Source organism: Pan troglodytes, chromosome 9, assembly GCF_028858775.2.
Source record: "Pan troglodytes isolate AG18354 chromosome 9, NHGRI_mPanTro3-v2.0_pri, whole genome shotgun sequence".
Taxonomy (NCBI): Eukaryota; Metazoa; Chordata; class Mammalia; order Primates; family Hominidae; genus Pan; species Pan troglodytes.
The window spans coordinates 64496823-64518962 of NC_072407.2; the positions used below are offsets into that span (position 1 = coordinate 64496823).

General features: G+C 45.2%; 1 protein-coding gene across 1 annotated transcript; it reads left to right on the forward strand.

The window, feature by feature from the left end:
• Window positions 1–8675: 8675 nt before the first annotated feature.
• Window positions 8676–12127, forward strand: SCGB1D1 (secretoglobin family 1D member 1). Its single transcript, XM_001151964.4, has 3 exons — window positions 8676–8926; window positions 10643–10830; window positions 11987–12127. Exons 1-3 carry the CDS (start codon window positions 8872–8874, stop codon window positions 12014–12016), a joined length of 273 nt encoding a protein of 90 aa, XP_001151964.1. The 5' UTR covers window positions 8676–8871; the 3' UTR covers window positions 12017–12127.
• Window positions 12128–22140: the final 10013 nt, after the last annotated feature.

Sequence of the window (22140 nt, forward strand, 5' to 3'; positions counted from 1 at the left end):
CTTGTCTTGTTCTGGTTCTCAAGGGGAATGCTTACAGTGTTTGCCCATTCAGTATGTTGTCTGTGGGTTTGTTACAGATGGCTGTTATTATTTTGAGGTATGTTCCTTTAAAGCCTAGTTTGTTGAGGGTTTTTATCAGAAGCATTTTCTGCCTCTTTTGAGGTCATTATGTGGCTTTTGTTTTTAGTTCTGTTTATGTGATAAATCACATGTATTGATTTACATATGTTCAACCAAACTTGCATCCTGGAAATACCTACTTGATCATGGTGGGTTAGTTTTTTGATGTGCTGCTGGATTTGGTTTGCTAGTATTTTGTTGAGGATTTTGCATCTATGTTCATCAGGAATATTGACCTGAAGTTTCCTTTTTTTCATTGTGTCTCTGCGAGGTTTTGGTATCGGAATGATTCTGGCCTTATAGAATGAGTTGGGGAGGAGTCCCTCCCCTCAATTTTTCGGAATAGTTTCTATAGGATTGGTGCAACTCTATATGTGTAATAGAATTAGGCTGTGAATCCATCTTTTCCAGGGCTTTTTCTGGTTGGTAGGCTTTTTATTACAAGTTCTCCTAGAACTTGTTATTGGTCTGTTCAGAGTTTCAATTTCTTCCTGGTTCAATCTTGAGAGGTTGTATGCTTCCAGGAATTTATCCATTTCTTCTTGGTTTTCTAGTTTGTGTGCATAGAGGTGTGTAATACTCTCTGAGGGTTTTTGTATTTTGTTGGGGTCGGGGGGGGGGTCGGTGGTAATGTCCCTTTGTCATTTCCGATTGTATTTATTTGGATCTTCTCTCTTTTTTCTTTATTAGTCTAGCTAGCAGTCTATCAATCTTATTTATTCTTTCAAATAACGAAATTTTGGTTTCATTGAGCTTTTGTGTGGTTTTTCACATATCAGTTTCATTCAGTTCAGCTCTGAATTTGGTTATTTCTTTTCTTCTGCCAGCTTTGGGGTTGGTTTGCTGTTGTTTTTATAGTTCTTCTGGGGATCACGTTAGATTTTATTTGAGATCTTTCTAACTTTTCGATGTGGGCATTTAGCACTATAAGCTTTCCTTTTAACACTTCTTTACTTAACACTTCTGTTCCAGAGATTCTGGTATGTTTTATCCATTTTCACTAGTTTCAAAGAATTTCTTGATTTCTGCCTTCATTTAATTGTTTACCCAAAAGTCATTCAGGAGCATGTTGTTTACTTTCCATGTAATTGTATGGTGTTGAGAGATCTTGGTGTTGATTTCTATTTTTATTGCACTGTCGTTCAAGGGTGTGGCTAGTACGATTTCACTTGGTTTGAATTTGCTGGGAATTGTTTTGTGGCCAATCATGTGGTCAATTTTAGAGTATGTGTCATGTGCAGATGAGAAGAATGTATATTCTGTTGTTTTCTGGTGGAGTGTTCTGCAGATGTCTGTTAGGTCTATTTGATCAAGTGTTGAGTTCTGGTCCTGAATATCACTGTTAGTTTTCTGCTTCGATGACCTGTCTAATACTGTCAGTAGGGTGTTGAAGTCTCCCACTATTATTATGTGGTTATGTAAGTCTCTTTGTGAGTCTCTGAAAACTTGTTGTATAAATAGGTGCTCCAGCGTTGGGTGCATATATAAGTAGGACAGTTAAGTCTTCCTGTTGAATTGAACCCTTTATCATTACGTAATGCCCTTCTTTGTCTTTTTTTTTGAGACAGAGTCTCACTCTGCTACCCAGGCTGGAGTGCAGTGGTGCAATCTTGGCTCACTGTGACCTCTGCCTCAAGTGAGTCTCCTGCCTCAGCCTACTAAGTAGCTGGGATTACAGGCGTGTGCCACCACACCGAGCTAATTTTTGTATTTTTTTTTAGGCAGAGCCTCACTCTGTCACTCAGGCTGGGGTACAGTGGCACAATCTTGGCTCACTGCAACCGCCACCTCCAGGGTTCAAGTGATTTTCATGCTTCAGCCTCCTGAGTAGCTGGGATTACAGGTGTGCACCATCACGCATGGCTAATTTTTTGTATTTTTAGTAGAGATGGGGTTTTACCATGTTGGCCAGGCTGGTCTCAAACTCCTGACCTCAGGTGATCTGCCCACCTCAGCCTCCCAAAGTGCTGAGATTACAGGCATGGGCTATTGCTCCTGGCCTAATTTTTGTATTTTTTTTTTTTTAGTAGAGATGGGGTTTTGCCATGTTGGCCAGGCTAGTCTCGAGCTCCTAGCCTCAAATGATCTGCCTGCCTTGGCCTCCCAAAGTGCTGGGATTACAGGTGTGAGCCACTGTGCCTGGCTTTCTTTGTCTTTTTTTGATCATTGTTGGTTTAAAGCCTTTTTTGTCTAAAATTAGAATAGCAATGCCTGCTCTTTTATGTTTTCTGTTTGCTTGGTAGATTTTTTCCATTTCTTTGAGCCTATAGGTATCATGTCTATGAGATGAGTTTCTTGAAGACAGCATACAGTTGGGTCTTTCTTCTTTATCCAACTTGCCAGTCTGTGCCTTTTAACTGGAGTATTTAGCCTGTTTATGTTCAAAGTTAATATTGATATGTGCAGATTTGATTGTCATTGTGTTATTAGCTGGTTGTTATATAGACTTGATTGTGTCATTGTTTTATAGTGTCAATGGTCATGTACTTAAGTGTGTTTTTGTGGTGGCCAGTAGTGGTTTTTCATTTCCATGTTTGGCATTCTGTTAAGGACTTCTTGTAAGGCAGGTCTCGTGGTACTAAATTTCCTTAGCAGTTGCTTGTCTGAAAAGAATCTTATTTCTCCTTCACTTATGAACCTTAGTTTGGCTGGATATGAAATTCTTGGTTGGGATTTATTTTCTTTAAGAATTCTGAATATAGGTTGCCAGTCTTTTCTGGCTTGTAGAGTTTTTGCTGAAAGGTACAGTTAGCTTGACGAGGTTCCCTATGTTGATGACCTGCCCCTTCTCTCTAGCTGCCTTTTTTTCTTCCATGTTAACCTTGGTTAATCTGACAATTATGAGTCTTGAGGATGGTCACCTTGTATACTATCATCTAACAGGGGTTCCCTGCATTTCCTGAATTTCAATGTTGACCTCTTTAGCAAGGTTGCAGAAATTTTTGCAGAGAATATCCTCAAATATGTTTTCCGGCCAGGCACGGTGGCTCATGCCCATAATCCCAGCACTTTGGGAGGCCGAGGTGGGTGGATCACCTGAGGTCAGGAGTTCAAGACCAGCCTGGCCAACATGGTAAAACCCCGTCTCTATTAAAAATACAAAAAAATTAGCCAGGAGTGGTGGTGAGTGCCTGTAATCCCAGCTACTCGGGAGGCTAAGGCAGGAGAATCGCTTGAACCTGGGAGGCAGAGGTTGCAGTGAGCTGACATCATGCCATCGCACTCCAGCCTGGACAACAGAGTGAGACTCTGTCTCAAAAAAATAAAAATGTTTTCCAAGTTGCTTGCTCTCTCCCCCTTTCTTTCAGGGATGCCAGTGAGCTGTGCGTTTGGTCTTTTTACATAATCCCATATTTCTTAGAGGTTTTGTTCATTCTTTTTTATTCCTTTTTCTTTATTTTTGTCTGACTGAGTTGATTTGAAGAATCGTTCTTTGAGCTCTGAGATTCTTTCCTCAGCTTGGTGTATTCTGTTGTTAATACTTCCGATTGTATTACACAATTTTTTGTAGTGAGTTTTTCAGCTCTATCAGATCAGTTTGGTTCTTTCTTAAAACGACTGTTTTCTCTTTCAGCTCTTGTCTCATTTTATTGGATTCCTTAGATTCCTTGAATTGGATTTTGGCCTTCTCCTGAATGTCATTGATCTTCGTTCCTATTCAGATTGTGAATTCTGTGTCTGTCATTTCAGCCATTTGAGCTTGTTGGGGAAACCAGCCCCACACCACCTGGCGGGTACCCCGAGTCCAGCGGAGACAAAGGAGTTAGAAAGAGACAGAATAAAAGTTTAAAAGGCAGGTCCAAGGGACCGGAGCGTCAGAGGCTTGCTCAGGGCCCAGAGCTCTTCGGCTCCACCTAATTTATTGGTTTACAAGTTCTTTGTTCTTAGGGCAGATGGGAAGGGTAGGAAGGGATGAGGAAAAGGATTAATCAACGAAGGAGAACTCGTGCGTCGTTCAATAAGATGTATAGCAGTGGCGGTTTCTGTTAATTTCCTTGAGCAAAGGCGTGTGTCTAAACTACTTAAGATCTTTAACTTATCCGGAATGAAATGGGTGAGAGTGGGTTTCAGGGGGAGCCAAGATGTTTGATTATACTCCACTGCTTCAAGGGAGTGTTATCTCCCCAAGCAACCTCTGGAATGCCGCTGAGCTGTTATGCTTTAGGGGCAAAAAGACATGAAGGCAATAAGGAGACTTTTCTCCTCAAAGGCCACCCATGGCTTCCCATGGGTGTCTCACACAGGGGAGACCAACTCATCTGGCATCCCAGAAACTCTCTTTCCCACAGAGCTGATTAAGAACCATTGCTGGGGAACTAGTGTGGTCATTTGGAGGTAAGACGACACTCTGGCTTTTTGAGTTGCCAGAGTTTTTGTGCTGATTCTTTCTCATCTGAGTGGACTGATGTTCTTTTAATCTTTGAAGTTGCTGTCCCTTGGATGGGCCTCAGCCTCCAAAGTAACTGGGACTACAGGCATGCACCACCACGCCCAGCTAATTTTTGTATTTTTATTAGAGACGAAGTTTCACCATGTTAGCCAGGATGGTCTTGATCTCTTGACCTCGTGATCCGCCTGCCTCGGCCTCCGAAAATGCTGGGATTACAGGTGTGAGCCACTGCACCCGGCCCGGTTTTTTTCTTTTGCATTCTTTGATGCCCTTGAGGGTTTGACTGTGGTATCAGTTGGGTTCAGTTGACTGGGCTTTGTTTCTGGAAGATTTCAGAAGGCCAAGGTTCAGCTCAGTTCAGCACTCCTGGGCTGCTTGCTCTAACCCTGGAGGCCTGGTACCAGGCCCATTGCTTTGTTCTCCGGCCCCTTGAGGTTAAGCACCTGCTGTGCTGGTGAGGTGGAGGTGTTCCCAGTCTGCTGGCAACAACACCCTGCCAAAGCACTTCATCAGAGCAGTGGCAGCAGGATCTGTGCTCATGTGAATGCATGCTGGCAGCTGTGGTGGCAAATCAATATTGACAGTTTTTCTAGTGGATTGTCTTAAATTTCCCTGATAGTTGAATAACTATCTATAAATAATGACCAATTTATGTTCATGGATTCATCTTTTATATGAATTTTGCCCTTTGTTTGAAGAGAATATTGTTAACATCATGTTTCTCTCCATACAATTTTTTTATTTTAAATTGACAAATAATAATTGTATATATATTTTTTTTTAATTTTTTTTTTGAGACAGAGTCTCATTCTGTCATCCAGGCTGGAGTGCAGTGGTATGATCTTGGCTCACTGCAACCTCCGCCTCCCAGGTTCAAGCCATTCTCTTGCCTCAGCCTCCCAAGCAGCTGGGATTACAGACACCCAGCACCAAACCTAGTTAATTTTTGTATTTTTAGTAGAGACAAGGTTTTGCTATGTTGGTCAGGCTGGTCTCAAACTCCTGACCTCAGGTAATCTGCCCACCTCAGTCTCCCAAAGTGCTGTGATTATAGGCACGAGCCACTGAGCCTGACCTAAAATTGTATATTTTTATGGCATACAATATAATGTTTTGATGTATGTTTACAATACACACATCAAATACAATCAAATTAATTAACAAATCCATCACTTCACATACTTTTTTTTTGCATTAAAAACGTTTATTTTATTTTATTTCATGTTTTTAGAGACAAATTCTTGCTCTGTTGCCCAGGCTGGAGTGCAGTGGCATAATCAGGGTTCACTGTAGCCTGAAACTCCTGGGCTCATGCAATCCTCCCACCTCAGCCTCTTGAGTGGCTGTGAATACAGGCACCCACCACCATGCCTGGCTAATTTTTAAAATTGTTTATAGAGACAAGGTCTTGTATGTTGCCCAGGCTGGTCTCGAACTCCTGGCCTCAAATGATCCACCTGCCTTGGCCTCCCAAAGCGCTGGGATTACAGGTGTGAGCCACCACGCCCGGCCGAAATGAGAAGATCTTAAGCCAACCAGGGAAGGAGTAGAGCAGTCATCAAAAGTACCACCTATGAAAACTAGAAAAAGCCCAGAGCAGATGTTAAGAGCTACAGGAATGATAAAAATATGTGGGAAGCAATCCTCTTTCAGATATACACATCCTTCCTAATGGAATATACAGATGAAGGCCAAGCCCACATCAGGAAGGCTCTGTTCAACAGCTATGGAAAATTCCTCACCCATCTGTCATCTGTAAGAACCTAAATTCGTGTCCCTGGGTCTGCGGTCTCAGAGACCATGAGCTGGGTTTCCTCCATTTATTTCAGATAGTGGGGTTGTATCCAGGTTTCCTTAGACAGTTGTGTGTCACTTAGTGACTGGGACACATTCTGAGAAATGCATAGGCAATTGCCATTGTGTGAACATCATAAAATGCAGTTATACAAACCTAGATGGCATAGCCTACTGCACACCTCAGCTATTAATAGGTAAGCCTGTTGCTCCTGGACCACAAACCTGTACAGCATATTACTGTTCTGAACACTGTAGGCAGTTGTAATACAATGACAAGTATTTGTGTATTTAAACATATCAAAACAGAAAAGGTGCAGTAAAAACACAGTATTATAATTTTAGGGGACCCCTGTTGTATGTGGGGTCTGATGTTAACTAATATGTCCTTATGTGGCCCATGAATTGTAGTTCTGAAAATCAGTGATTTTTTTTTTGAGGGGTTGGCTGTGCTTTAAACTAGGAACTGGTAATGATCCATGAAATGTATGACAGGTGGGACAAGGTAATAGTAGTCAACATTTATTGAGCGTTTACTGCATGTCAGACCTTGTTAATTTTTTTTTCTTTTTTGAGATGGAGTTTTGCTCTTGTTGCCCAGGCTGGAGTGCAGTGGTGCCATCTCAGCTCACCACAACTCTGCCTCCCTTGTTCAAGAGATTCTCCTGCCTCAGTCTCCTGAGTAGCTGGGACTATAGGCACATGCCACCACACCCAGCTAATTTTTTGTATTTTTAGTAGAGACGGGGTTTCACCATGTTGGCCAGACTGGTCTCAAACTCCTGACCTCAGGTGATCCACCCACCTCGGCCTCCCAAAGTGCTGGGATTATAGGTGTGAGCCACTGCGCCTGGCCAGACCTGGTAAATTTTACACACACACACACACACACACACACACACACACTCATTTGAACATCTATCAACCCAATGATGTAGGCACCATTTTTAACCTACTTTTACAAACGACAAAACTGAGTTTACATAAACTAATTTTCAGAGGGTTCAATAGCCCATAGACATGGATCTGAACCCTCCTAGCCGTGGGCTTTGCCACTGGACCTTCCACTCCTTAGGGTTGGAGGCAGAGGTGGCATCAGGGGCTTCCCCACCATTTTGGGTGATGGAAGTGAGAGGCATTGTCGCCCTCAGCTGGGACTCAGCCAGACCTGCCAAGGTGTCTCTGATGACACAGACCATAAGGTCCGCTTCCTTCATAAAGGTCTTTCTGGGTGATTCTCAGCCCTGCTGCCCATCAGACCCACCAGAGCAGTTTAAACAGAAGAGGACCTCGCCCTAGAACTAATGAATCAAAATCCCCAGAAAGGGAAGCCTGCGGGGAGTCAGTATAGTTTAAGAGCCCCAAGTGATTTGATTGCAGAGCAGAGAATGGAAAGCTCTGGCCTGGGCTGTGACTCTTCTCAAATGTGTGTTCACTTAAGAGCCAAATTTCTGGTGATTTCCTACTCACCAAATGATGGCACTGCAGTGGAAGGGCAGAAGGGTGTCTATTGCTTTTGCTGGGGATGGCCTTCGCTTTCCATCAACAATGAGATGACCCAGGCAGCAGAGCTGGGTTAGAAGTGGAAAACTTGAGCCCAGAGGTTAGAGGGAAGTGACCACCCACCCTGTTCATCCATCTCTTCCTTTCCATTATCGTCCCTGCCTAGAAGCGAAGACCAGTATTTCTGATGCCTGTTTGCCTCCAGACACCCCAGCAGCTCCTTGGGTAAAAAAAGTTGGGCAATTTAATCATCCCATCAGCCCTGTGAGGAGATATGGGTGGCTAGAGGTCATTGGAGGCTTGCTTTTAGTAGACAGAAAATTTGAACCTGTGCTATGTTGACAACTCCACCCATAAATAAAGACACAGATCTTGGAGTGAGACAGAGTAGAGGACGGGGGAGTGGTTGTTTTCCCCAAGGAAATCCTCCAAAGGTGGGGTGTATTCAGCTATGTTTTAGGTACCTATGTGGTGAAGATGGTGGGATGGAAGGGGCTGAGTGGGAGGATAGGTCTGGTTCAGACTTGATCTATGTGCAGCTGAAACACGTGTGGCTGATTGTCAGACATGCAGTGGAGGTCAAAGTGGGGTCTCTTCTGTGCCTGCTCTCCTATAACCAAACCACAGCCCCTAGCTTCCTGCACCCCCGGTTTCTGTCCTCCTGAAATGAGAACTCACATTTGCCCTTGCACTGACATAAAGAACAGAGAGATAATCCTCAAAAGCCCAAAAGCAAACTGAGGTTCCAGGGAACATTGCCAGAGGCACCTGGACACTCACCTGGAGCACAGAGCAGAGTTTCTGCAGGGCTGCCCTCCTGTGCTCCGCCCCACTCAGGATGCAGGGAGGTGTGGGGATGTGACACTGATGGATGGCAGCAGCCCTGGCTAGGAAGGGAGGGCTGGAAGCCAGGCCTCATCACCTGCCAGATGCCCATGTGGGCAGGACCAGCCAGGCTCCCTAGGTACAAATAGCCCTGGGCTCCACGGCTCCACAGGCTCCTGGGGCTGAGTCTAAATCACTCATCATTGGTTAAAGCCGAGCTCACAGCAGAATAAGCCACCATGAGGCTGTCGGTGTGTCTTCTGCTGCTCACGCTGGCCCTTTGCTGCTACCGGGGTGAGTACATCAGTCATGAGTCCAGCACCAGCCCTTGGGACACACCCTTCTCTGAGCACGAGGTCACCTATTAGGGTTAAGGTTGGGGTCTGGAACAAACCAAAATTCCAAACCTTATCCTGTGCTTGTTGAAGGAACTGCTCATAAAGCTCGGGCCTCATTTCATCAAATCCCCAGTACCTAGGAAGTTTTGCAGAAAATCAATGCAGGCGAACGTTAGGAATTCTGCCTGAGCTTCACTCTTGGATGGGATCTGTGTCAGATGATGTAATGTGAGGTCTGGGGTGACTCTGGGCTCAGCCACTTCTCAGCCCTTTCACCGTGGGCAAGATGCTCACCCTCCCCGCGCCTCCTCCTATCTCTGGTGTTTAGAGCTTCTGCCGGGAGTGGAAATGGGAATGGAGTGGAATTATTGTGCCGAGGGTCTAGCTGTGGATGTGAAGCCAATCACTGTACTGTCAGACATTCTCGTCCCCAGACCTTTAGGTGCCAATTGAGCTCACAGCTTCTTACATTGTAAATTCAGACTCATAAAATGTTACATCTCGAAGGATCCTTGGAGAACTCTCAGTCCAAGAAGAGATGGTGCTTTCTGATTCTCTCAATAAGAAGCCTGCAAATGAATTCTTAGAATAAGCAGCACTCAATATATCTTCTAGGGGTCCTACCATAATGGTGGTAGAAATACTACAATGGTTAGCATCAGAACTTCTATTTTTCTAAAATTAATTCTGGCTGTTTTTTCCCCAGTTCATTTGGGTACTTTCCTTTCCCCTGTCAGGACCGATCCAGACTCTGATTTTTCTCTTTCCTCTTCTTTTCTGAACCTCTCCCTGTTTCCCTGTGACACCCCTGATCCTACCCTCTCCAAATTCTCCCCACAGTTTGAAGTCGGGTAGTCAGGGGTCATGTTGAGCATGGTGGGGCGCTTTCTGGATGCATGGTGTTTGCAAAAGACTTAGGTGAATGTAGATTCCAGACCAAGCAAAATGATTACTCCAGGTCTTTCCAAAATTCCCAGTGGGAGCAGGAATGAGCCTCAGTTCCCTCCTCTCATCCTCTCCAAATATTCTAGATGCTGCTGCAGAATATGGGCCAAGTACAATTTCCTGTATAAGCTTCTAATGTGTGTTAAAACTGATTCACATTATTTTATTTTGTTTTAATTTGTTTACCTTTTAGCTCTGTCTGTATTGAATCACATAAGCCTAAATTCTACAACTTATTCTCAAAACATCACCTTCAACATTTCAATAATTTTAACTTCTTCTGTTCCAGATTTACTCATTTCTCTAATTTCTGATAGGATTCTGACTCTACCATTCCACTTCAAAATTTGATTACCCAAAGCCTCCTCTTCACCAATGTCCAAGACTAATAAAGTGTCACTTAACTGGCATAGAAAAGTGATTATTTTCAAATCTAGAAAAGAGAACGTTGGCCATCCATCCAGAGAAGCTTTGGAAAGTAATGGGTGTGCTTTAAAAAAAAACAAAGACTGAATGAGTGATCAGGAAGTTGGTTCTCCAGTTCTAGCTCTACCCTTTGCTGTGTGACCTCAAGGAAGTCACAACCTCCTGGGTCTGACATTGTGATTGGCATAGTTATTGAATAGAAGCCTAAAACCCTGGGGTTCCTGTCTGGTCTGACATCAGGGAGGCATGGGAGAAACACTGATTTCCTTACACAAATTATATTTTTATTCTTTTGCTCCAGCAAATGCAGTGGTCTGCCAAGCTCTTGGTTCTGAAATCACAGGCTTCTTATTAGCTGGAAAACCTGTGTTCAAGTTCCAACTTGCCAAATTTAAGGCACCTCTGGAAGCTGTTGCAGCCAAGATGGAAGTGAAGAAATGCGTGGATACGATGGCCTATGAGAAAAGAGTGCTAATTACAAAAACATTGGTAATTTCTGTCTCTTTCATGTGTCCAGGCTTCTGGTCAGCGGCACAGTGTGAAGTGAGGTCAGCTTGCTTGCTGCTCTGTGAGGGACACAGGTGGTGGGGCACCTGCCTTGCTGGTCACCGCTTGAGAAGGTCACCTGGGGCCACAGGGTGGGTGCTACCATTTCACCTGCAGAATTCAACTCAGCTGCACACAGCCTCCTGCATGTTCCTCCTTCTCAGGTCACCTACCTGGATGCCGTGTCCCCAGAGTGTGCTGAGGACATGGGGAGTGAGCCTGGGTCCAGGCAGGGGTGGTGAAGGGCCAAGCACAACTGTCTCTCCACCTGGGGACTTTCCTGAGGCCAAGTGGCCCTCACACAGTCACTGTGGAATGTACTGGGGAGTGTGGGAGCCTTGAACAGGGAGAGGAAGGCAGGGAGGGACCTAGAGCAGGGGCTCCTGCAGATGCTGCGCTGGAGGGCTGGACTTCTCTGCAGCTTCTGCAGAACCAGGAAGGAGCCCCTCCCAGCTCCTCAGACTCCATGCTCCCCTCCTCACCCACGATGCTCTCCTGACCACGGCCAGTGGGCCAAGACCCTCGCTACTCTACCTCCTGCAGTGCCATGGAAGCGGGATGTTCTCACTCTGTCTTTCTCAAGAAATCAGAGGTTTTCCAGGGGCCTCTCAGCCTGGCTGCCTCTGGGTTGCTGTCCTGAGGTTTAGCTGCAAATGCTCATGGAAGCTGCAGGCTCAGGATAGAGGTGCTCAGGCCCTGAGGCAGAATTCCCACATGGGGAGGCTGGAGTCTCCTGGAAGCCAAGCTTCCCAGAGGCCCTCCCAGCCCTGACCAACCTCTCAGCCCTGGGTCTTTCATTGCAGGAAACAGGAGACTCCAAGTCCTGGGACAGCCCAGACAATAACCTCTTGCTGCTCTGCTCTGTCCCCACTCTATGAGGACCCTGGGCCTTATGCTTGTGTCCCCCCAGGGCTATTGGCCTGGCAAGGAAAGGCTGGTCTAGGTCTAGGCCCTGGTTTCCCACACACACTGGGTTCCTGCCTCTACCCTTCCAATTGTCTTTGGGAGCAGAATTCCATCGGCCACTTGGATGTTAACCTGTTGTCTCCAGGAGCCACATGACCGACCTCACCTTCCTTTCTTTCCTTTTCTATTTCAGGGGAAAATAGCAGAGAAATGTGATCGCTGAGATGTAAAAAGTTTTTAATGCTAGTTTCCACCATCTTTCAATGATACCCTGATCTTCACTGCAGAATGTAAAGGTTTCAACGTCTTGCTCTAATAAATCACTTGCCCTGAACTTCTCCACTGGTCGTGTTATCCTGCAGTCTTGGGCCTTGAGTTGAGAGTGGTTTCCATAGGGGAGTGGCTTTTGGCTGACAATCAACTCCAGAGAACCAGCATCCCGTTATCAATGGGGCCTGAGTCCAGGCATCCCAGAAGGAAATATTTGGTAGGAATCATCCTGCATTCCTTACAGATTTTCCATCCTGCAGCCGTAAATGAAAACCATGGTAATGAGGACACAGGAATTACAATGTTCCTGCTGGTCTTGTACTGAGGGAACCCCCAGCCTGCCTGAGTGTCCAGGCCCAGGGTTTCCACCTAGCAGGGACCCTAGTGGATGTCCCCTCAGACCCACAGTCAGCCTGCTTGGTGCCACCTCTGCACTGTGGTTTATCTCCCCTCTCATGTCCAGTATACTTTCTTTTCCATTTACCATAATTTGAGGACATCTCCAGGTTTCAACCTGGATTTCACATTTGTTCACTCCCCACACTCAGAAGACTCCTCAGCGTCTGCATCACTCACCAGCACCTGAGGCGAATGCTTCCTTCCTCCCTCAAGCCACCCCAAGAGCTCCAGAGACCAGCACCCCCTGCCAATTGGACAGCTCCAAGCGCACATTCCACAGTCATTTCAGGAGCAGGATGTAAACTGAGCACAGGGTCCGCCCTCAACCTGCTCTCCCTTCCATGAGCCCATCCAGGCTAAGGCACCCACCCAGCAAGTCCCCTGACCAGGACGCAGGGAGACGCCACAGGTTCCTGGCTTGGTGTCCTGTGGCTGCTGCAAGAAACCTCCACAAGCTTGGTGACTTAAAACAACTGATTCGGCTGGGCGGGGTGGCTCACACCGGTAATCCCAGCACTTTGGGAGTCCGAGGCAGGCAGATCACAAGGTCAAGAGATCGAGGCCATCCTGGCCAACATGGTGAAACCCCGTCTCTACTAAAAATACAAAAATTAGCTGGGCATGGTGGCGCAAAACTGTGGTCCCAGCTACTCAGGGGGCTGAGGCAGGAGAATTACTTGCACCCGGGAGGCGGAGGTTGCAGTGAGCCGAGATCGTGCCACGGCACTCCAGCCTGGCGACAGAGTGAGACTCCGTCTCAAGAAAACAAAACAAAACAAAAACTGTGGGGAAAAGCAAGAGAGATCAGATTGTTACTGTGTCTGTGTAGAAAGAAGTAGACATAGGAGACTCCATTTTGTTCTGTACTAAGAAAAATTCTTCTGCCTTGAGATTCTGTTAATCTATAACCTTACCCCCAACCCCGTGCTCTCTGAAACATGTGCTGTGTCAACTCAGAGTTAAATGGATTAAGGGCGGTGCAAGATGTGCTTTGTTAAACAGATGCTTGAAGGCAGCACACTCCTTAAGAGTCATCACCACTCCCTAATCTCAAGTACCCAGGGACACAAAAACTGCGGAAGGCCGCAGGGACCTCTGCCTAGGAAAGCCAGGTATTGTCCAAGGTTTCTCCCCATGTGATAGTCTGAAATATGGCCTCGTGGGAAGGGAAAGACCTGACCGTCCCCCAGCCCGACACCCGTAAAGGGTCTGTGCTGAGGAGGATTAGTATAAGAGGAAGGCATGCCTCTTGCAGTTGAGACAAGAGGAAGGCATCTGTCTCCTGCCCGTCCCTGGGCAATGGAATGTCTCGGTATAAAACCCGATTGTACGTTCTATCTACTGAGATAGGGAAAAACCGCCTTAGGGCTGGAGGTGGGACCTGCGGGCAGCAATACTGCTTTGTAAAGCATTGAGATGTTTATGTGTATGCATATCTAAAAGCACAGCACTTAATCCTTTACCTTGTCTATGATGCAAAGACCTTTGTTCACATGTTTGTCTGCTGACCCTCTCCCCACTATTGTCTTGTGACCCTGACACATCCCCCTCTCGGAGAAACACCCACGAATGATCAATAAATACTAAGGGAACTCAGAGGCTGGCGGGATCCTCCATATGCTGAACGCTGGTTCCCCGGGTCCCCTTATTTCTTTCTCTATACTTTGTCTCTGTGTCTTTTTCTTTCCTAAGTCTCTCGTTCCACCTTACGAGAAACACCCACAGGTGTGGAGGGGCAACCCACCCCTTCAAAAAACAAAACACCAACTGATTCTCTTGCATGTCTGGGGGTCAGAAGCCCAACATTAGTATCACGCTCAGGAGGTTGGAGGCAGGAGGGCTCCACTTGCGCTGGGGGCTCTCGGGGAGAGTTCACTAAGGGCTGCTTCTGGCTTCTGGGCTCCTGACCGTCCTGGTCCTGTGGCCACATCACTCCAACCTCTGCCTCCATGATACATTCCCATCTCCTTTTTCTTCCAGGTTAACGCTCCCCGCTGCGACTTATAATTACAAAATATAGGGTTTGAGTTTAGGCACCACCAGAATATTCAAAATAATCCTCCCATCTTATGACCCTTACCTTCATCACATCTGCAAAGTGCTGTTTTTGGATCATGTAACGGAACATTCACAGATTCCAGGGATTAGGAAGTAGATATCTTTGGGGGAATGGGGGCAAGAATCAGCCAACCACAGCTCCCCTCCCTCCTGCGCCCTACCAGTGCTCTACATTCTATTCCCTCCATGGCCACAGCATCACCTCTAGGAGTCGCTCCATTCCCATCACACGTCACATCACAGCCCAGTCCACATCCTTCCCAGCTCAGACTAAGTCCCTAAATTGTCTTGCAGCCTCCGAGAACGCTTCCTGTAATACATCCTCATTCACGCCAAAGTGAGCCCCCTAAAACTGAAATGTGACACTATCATCTGTTCAACAACCCTACATGACCAGAAGGCACTTGTTCTCAAGGGTTTCAAGTAAGGGAACACAATACTGAAAACATACCTTCATAAATAGTGGTTATTTTTATACAGTGGAGAAAATAGTAGATGACAATTATTATTATTATTATTATTATTTGAGACAGAGTTTCGCTCTTGCCGCCCAGGCTGGAGTGCAATGGCACGATCTCAGCTCACTGTAACCTCTGGTTCCCAGGTTCAAGCAATTCTCCTGCTTCAGCCCCCCAAGTAGCTGGGATTACAGCCATGCACCACCACGCCCAGCTAATTTTTTGGGTTTTTTTAGTAGAGACGGGGTTTCTCCATGTTGGTCAGGCTGGTCTCAAACTCCCAACCTTAGGTGATCCACCCATCTCGGCCTCCCAAAGTGCTGGGATTACAGGCATGAGCCACTGTGCCTGGTCGATAACAGTTATTATTAGGTAAGCATTGATCTTAAGGGAAATTTGTATTTTTAATCACATCAGGAAATATGTACACTTAGAAGTAGAACCTAATGTGTGAAACTCATGACCAGTTCAGCCTACTACACACTATGTGTGCTGGAAACAAGGATTCATGGAGTTCTTCCAGCACTCAGAGACACCTAGAAGGAACCACTGCCGGGGGAGCAAGTCCACACCCTTATGTTGCACACAAGGACTTCCAAGGCCCTTTTCCTGCCAGCCCCTGTCCCTTCCTCTCCTTTCTCCCAGGTGCTCCATGCTCAGCCATTGTTGTTTATATTTCATTTCTTAGGCCTCACGTGAGTCACACCCTTGCACCACGGTATATGGGTTTCCCTTTCCCTCTCTAGCTTTTTGTTCCTATGACATCTGACAACCCCATCTTTAGAATCCACTTCTCCTCTGTAAAGCTTTCTTGGATACTCACATATTACATCAAATCTTTACACACAAGTGCATTCACATGCATAGATATCTGTTTTTTTTTTAATTATACTTTAAGTTCTGGGATACATGGCATAACGTGCAGGTTTGTTACGTAGGTATACATGTGCCATGGTGGTTTGTTGCACCCATCAACCCGTCATCTACATTAGGTATTTCTCCTAATGTTATCCCTGCAGTAGCCCCCCAACCCCTGACAGGCCCTGGTGTGTGATGTTCCCCTCTCTGTGTCCATGTGTTCTCATTGTTCAACTCCCAATTATGAGTGAGAACATGCGGTGTTCGGCTTTCTGTTCTTGTGTTGGTTTGCTGAGAAAGATGGTTTCCAGCTTCATCCATGTCCCTGCAAAGGACATGAACTCATCCTTTTTATGGCTGCATAGTATTCCATGGTGCATGTGTGCCACATTTTCTTTATCCAGTCTATTATTGATGGACATTTGGGTTGGTTCCAAATCTTTGCTATTGTGAACAGTGCCATAGTAAACATACATGTGCATGTGCTTTTATAGTAGAATGATTTATAATCCTTTGGGTATATACCCAGTAATGCAATTGCTGGGTCAAATGGTATTTCTGGTTCTAGATCCTTGAGGAATCACCACACTGTCTTCCACAATAGTTGAACTAATTTACACTCCTATCAACAGTGTAAAAGCATTCCTCTTTCTCTGTATCCTCTCCAGCATCTGTTGTTTCCTGACTTTTTAATGATTGCCATTCTAACTGGCGTGAGATGGTATCTCACTGTGGTTTTGATTTGCATTTCTCTAATAACCAGTGATGATGAGCTTTTTTCGTATGTTTGTTGGCTGCATAAATGTCTTCTTTTGCGAAGCGTCTGTTCATATTCTTTGCCCACTTTTTGATTTTTTTTCTTGTAAATTTGTTTAAGTTCTTTGTAGATTCTGGATATTAGCCCTTCGTCAGATGGCCAGATTGCAAAAATTTGCCTGTTCACTCTGATGGATATCCCTGTTTTATCATCACTTTTCCTTCCTGTGATACAGGACACATATCATAGCATTGTGATAAGAACATATTACTTGAATACTAGAAAGCATTCAACAAATCTTAGCAATCTTTACTATAATGCTTACAATTAATACCTTTCTATTTATTGAAATTATATAGATGCATATATATTGAAATTATATAGATGCAATATTAGGGTGCATCTATATGCATTTTGCCAGAAGCCTTCCAAGTTCTGTATGACTTAGTCCTCACTAGTTCCCAAGAAGGTCTGAGATTGTTCCCACTAATGAACCTGAGAATGACAAATGCTCTACCCAGTGCCCCTCAACACTGGCTCTGTTTTAGAATTCACTGGGAAGCTGTCAAAAGCAATCAGTGTCCAGGCTCCATCCGGGGTGCACGTGTCTATTTGTGTGCAAATAGGGTCCATGCAGTCCCTGGTCTTGGACCTCCCGCTCTTATAGATGCAGGCATCCAGTGAACTGGGGAGGGAGTAGCTGGGACAGGAGTCCCCCATGATAGTCACAGGACTCCGGACATCACCCGGCTGTTACCTTGAGGTCTTTCCCTTAGCTACTTCCATAGTCTTTAAAGCCTGGGGATTTCAAGGTGCTCACTCTAATCACATGGGGGTCACGTAAGGTTAAGTTTCCTTCCTGAGCTGCTGTTAAAAGAGTGTGAAGGCCGGGCACGGTGGCTCACGCTTGTAATCCCAGCACTTTGGGAGGCCGAGGCAGGCAGATCACGAGGTCAAGAGACCATCCTGGCCAACATGGTGAAACCCTGTCTCTACCAAAATTACAAAAATTAGCTGGGCATGGTGGCGCACGCCTGTAGTCCCAGCTACTCAGGAGGCTGAGGCAGGAGAATTGCTTGAACCTGGGAGGCAGAGGTTGCAGTAAGCCGAGATCACCATTGCAGTCCAGCCTGGCGACAGAGCGAGACTCCGTCTCAACAACAACAATAACAATCACAAAAAACAAAAGAGTGTGAAGTGAGATCCAGCAAGACTGCTCAGGCTGGGGCAGGGAGGGAGGGTATTGAGAGTCATTATTTAAGGGGTACAGAGTTTCTGTTTGGGATAACGACAATGAAAATGAGTATTTCAAAGGCATCATAAATGCTCCTAAGGCTGCTGAACTGTACACTTAAAAATAGCTGAATTGAAACATTTTTTGCTTATTTTACCACAATACAAAAAAATACTGCAAGGGCTGCCATTGCCTGAGGGGCAGCAGGAAGATACCTGCAAAAGGGAGCTAGGCCTGTGTTTTACCCCCTGTACCTGTCAGCATTCCAAAGTCAGCACTTCTCTAGGTGTCCATGCTCTCATTGATTCACCTGCTGGATGTCTTCTTTGTTGAAGATATTGCTAATTTTTAAGAAACTCTCATTCAAAAAGCTGAGATTGAGGTTTGCCAGGGGCATAGAGTTCACTCATGCAGGGTCTGTTGAGTTTATCCCTTAAAGCCTCTCCCATGACCTCTGAGCTAAGTAAAGTCTCATAATTTGCCTCCTGCACAAATATTATCAATCTCTGCCTAGGCTCTTTTCCTCAAATATCTTCTCCCCGTGATCCATCTGACACTTTATGACAAGCTCAATATTCTGAACACAAAGCTCTCATTTTGTCATAAGCTTCATTAAAGTGAACCTTCAATGAATCTCCATTTTTTTATGAAATAAAGCTCAATATTTCAATTCAGAAATTGGAATATTCAAGTCTGTATAATAATCTAAGCTTCACATTGTTAAAAAATATGTGTTTTCCTTTCTATCCTTATTCTTTCACTTTTTTTCTCTCAGCTGTTTTCTAACAGCTTAGGGGCTAGAAAAAGAGAAGAGAAAAGGAAATAAGAAAGTTCTTAATTTACACACTATTTTGTAATTCATTCAGTTTCTCTGGGTCTGACAGATGTTTTATGTCATGGGTAAGTTTCATGAGTGCTTTATAAAGTCCAGATTAGTAAGATCTCTCCTTCGTTTTATGGTTTAACAAGTATTCAGACAACAACAAAGAACTTTAGAGAAATTAAAACATGATAGCTGGAATAATTAATAGAATTGAAAGAAAAAATTAAAATAGTGTCATGAAAAGCAGTATGTATGTAGTGGAAAAGATAAAGAAATAAAAAATATGAGAGAAAAGAAAAGAAGGTTGGAGGATGAATCCATTATGTCCAACTGAAAGAATTCCAGAATGACAGAGATCATGGTGGAAAGAAAGTCACCGAAGAGGCCAATTGTGGTGGCTCATGCTTGTAATCCCAGCACTTTGGGAGGCCAAGGCAGGCAGACCACTTGAGCCCAGGAGTTTGAGACCAGCCTGGGCAACATAGTGAAAGCCCATCTCTGCAAAAATTAGCCGGGTATGATGGCACGTGTCTGTAGTCCCAGCTACTGGGGAGGCTGAAGTGGGAGAATCACTTGAGCCCAGGGGGCAGAAGTTGCAGTGAACCGAGATCATGTCACTGCACTCTAGTTGGGGTGACAGAGCAAGACTCTGTCTCAGAAAAAAAAAGTCACCAAGGAAATAATACCAAAAAATTTCCCAGAAAAAAATACGGTATTGAAAAATCCATAGACATCCATCTGTTTTCCATACCAAAAAATATTTTGCTAACATTCTGGAACATTGTCTTTAAGAAAAGGTCTTTCTTTCCCAGAAAGAAACAGTGAGGCACATACAGTGATGGGGAATAATAATGGAACCAACACAAGAACTGGTGGATGGAGGATAAATACTAAAAAATCAGAGGATTGTCAACCTCTAATTCTATACAAATATGAATCTGTAATCAGCCTACTCATTCAAACACAAAGATAAAATAAAGATCCTCAAACATTTTATGACCAATAAACTTTTTCTCCAAAAGGTACTGGAGGACAGACCCCAGCAAAAAGAAGTATAACAAGAAAGAGAAAGACATGGGACTCGGTAAACAGCGATTAAAATAGGAGTTAGTGGATAAATCAAGAGAACAGTAATAAAAGATTATTTGGAACATGGAAATCCTTCTGTAGAGAAAGAAGGTCTCAGGTCAATGCAGAATCGACACCACACCAAATGGGGGAGGGTGATACATTTTGTTGAAAGGATTCATAAATTTCCTTAAGGAATTAATCAGCAAGTTGAATGGGAAGACACGATATAGAACTGAAGAAAGTTACAATGTATATCACTGAGATGAGATCTTATTATGCAAATTAAAAACCTATAGAAATCCAAGGATATAGAAAGGAAAGCTTGTGGAAGAGGCGATGGCTGAGTTGGACCATGAAGCACCTAGAAGACAAGGATGACAGGCAGGGGAAGCAGGGCCTCCAGGTGCATGGAGCAGCCTGGGCAAAGGCATGGACATGAGGCTGACTCAGCCACCTGGAGGACAAAGGTGCCCACATTCCTGCTGGCACCTTGCCAGGCTGGGGCTACACTCCCTGTTTGCTGAGTATGAGGCTCACGAATGCTACTGGTCATTCATCACAAGAGCAAATGTGTGCAGGTATTTCTCTAGCACTTGGCAGTACTGACATCAAAGGTAAGTAATCCTTTTTCTGTGGGATCTGTCCTTTGCATTGTAGGAGGTTCAGCAGTACCCCTGGCCTCTGCCCCCTGGGTGCTGATAGTACCTTACCACCATCCAGCTGTGACACCCAAAACTGTCCAGACTGATGTCTTTGGGAATAGGGAGGAGATGGGAGTAGGTGTGCCCTAGTTGACAATCGCTGCTCTACAGTGGAAAACTTTATGTCGGTTCTCCTATGTGACTCTTGCAATGGCCCTAAGGCAGGGGTTCACAACTTTGGGATCACCACAGTTACCAGAAAAACGAATGGGGCATTGAAAAGAAAAAAAGTCATGAACTTAATGGAGAAGATGTTAGTGTAAATATCTAATGAACCAAATCAGTTGTTACATGGGTACAGGATTAAGCTTTTCACCACACATTATAGGGAAATGTCAAGTTAAGTAAAGTTCATAGTTTTGGTTAAGGAGCCAAGGAGAATTAGCCAGGGGCTGACACCTGACCTCGGCTCTGCTTCCTAATCCAGCTCCATCTCCCAACTCATTAGATGAACCCAGGTCAGATCATATCGTGGTAATCGTCATTTTTTGAGAAACAGATCACTGGGCTGGCGTGGTGGCTCATGCCTGTAATCCCAGCAGTTTGGGAGGCCGAGGTGGGTGGATCACTTGAGGTTAGGAGTTCGAGACCAGACTGACCAACATGGCAAAACCCCATCTCTACTAAGAATACAAAAATTAGCTGGCCGTGGTGGTGCACACCTGTATTCCCAGCTACTTGGCTGAGGCATGAGAATCGCTTGAATCCAGGAGGCGGAGGTTGCAGTGAGCTGAGATGGAGATTGAGCCACTGAACTCCAGCCTGGGTGACAGAGTGAGACTCTGTCTCAAAAAAAAAGGAACACTGAGGTGGCCCCACCCCAAGCTGGCACAGCCTCCAACTACCTCCTTCCCTTACCTGTCTCCTCCCACCCTGACCCCAAAGCCCTCATCCAAGAAAGTACAACATTAGTGTTAGTGCCCAGGATGTCTCCCAGATGTGTGGTTAGTGTTGTGTGTAATCCCTGCCTTTACTAAAGATTCAAATGTCAATGAGTGCCTCTTTTTAGATAGACCTGGTACTAAAACATGAGAGATATCATCAGTGAACTCTTGTAAAGCACCAAATTTTGGCCCAGAAAATAAATTACGAAATTATTGATTAAGCACTTATTGTGTGATGTTGTCATACAGAAGCAGGACATGCAGAGAGGCCATGTTCTCCAGGAGCATGAACAGAGAGGACAGGTCAGCTTCAGGGGATGTCAGGTCGGAGCTGCCCACGGAGAGCCACAGGTCCCTGGGAAGGGGGAGATCCAGGGAGTTGGAGGGGCCAGCATAGAACACAAGGTGTGAGCTGCTTTGATGTGGCTTCCAGAATGAATGAAGCGTTTCAACCCAGAGTGACTAAGGCAAGGCAGTGGAGACCACAGGGAGCAGAGTAAAATTGTTCAATTACTGTAAGGTAAAATTGCAAAGTAAACGTAAATTATTTCAATAATTTCTCAAGCAGAAAACTGCGGGTCTTGTGCAGAAATCCACACGGAGTTCCCACAGGGCAGCAGTGGGTGTCAGAGTCACCAGGATCCACCTGAACCACGGTGTGCAGGCTTCTCAGTGTCCGGCCAAGGAGGGAAATAGTGTTGACAGCAGCTTGTGGAGGCAGAACACCTGGCTTCATTTCCTGTTTCTGCCACTTCCCAGCTGTGTCCCAAAAAGTTCTATGGAATCTCTGTGTCCTTTCTCCGGTAGCTGGGGTGAAATGATCTGCCCACTTCA

Excerpts from the sequence above, each read along its gene's own strand:
- SCGB1D1 (XM_001151964.4), top strand. The coding sequence starts at position 8,872 with ATGAGGCTGTCGGTGTGTCTTCTGCTGCTCACGCTGGCCCTTTGCTGC. Across the intron at positions 8,927-10,642 it reads GGCCCTTTGCTGCTACCGGG|CAAATGCAGTGGTCTGCCAA; the intron begins GTGAGTACATCA and ends CTTTTGCTCCAG. Across the intron at positions 10,831-11,986 it reads TGCTAATTACAAAAACATTG|GGGAAAATAGCAGAGAAATG; the intron begins GTAATTTCTGTC and ends TTTCTATTTCAG.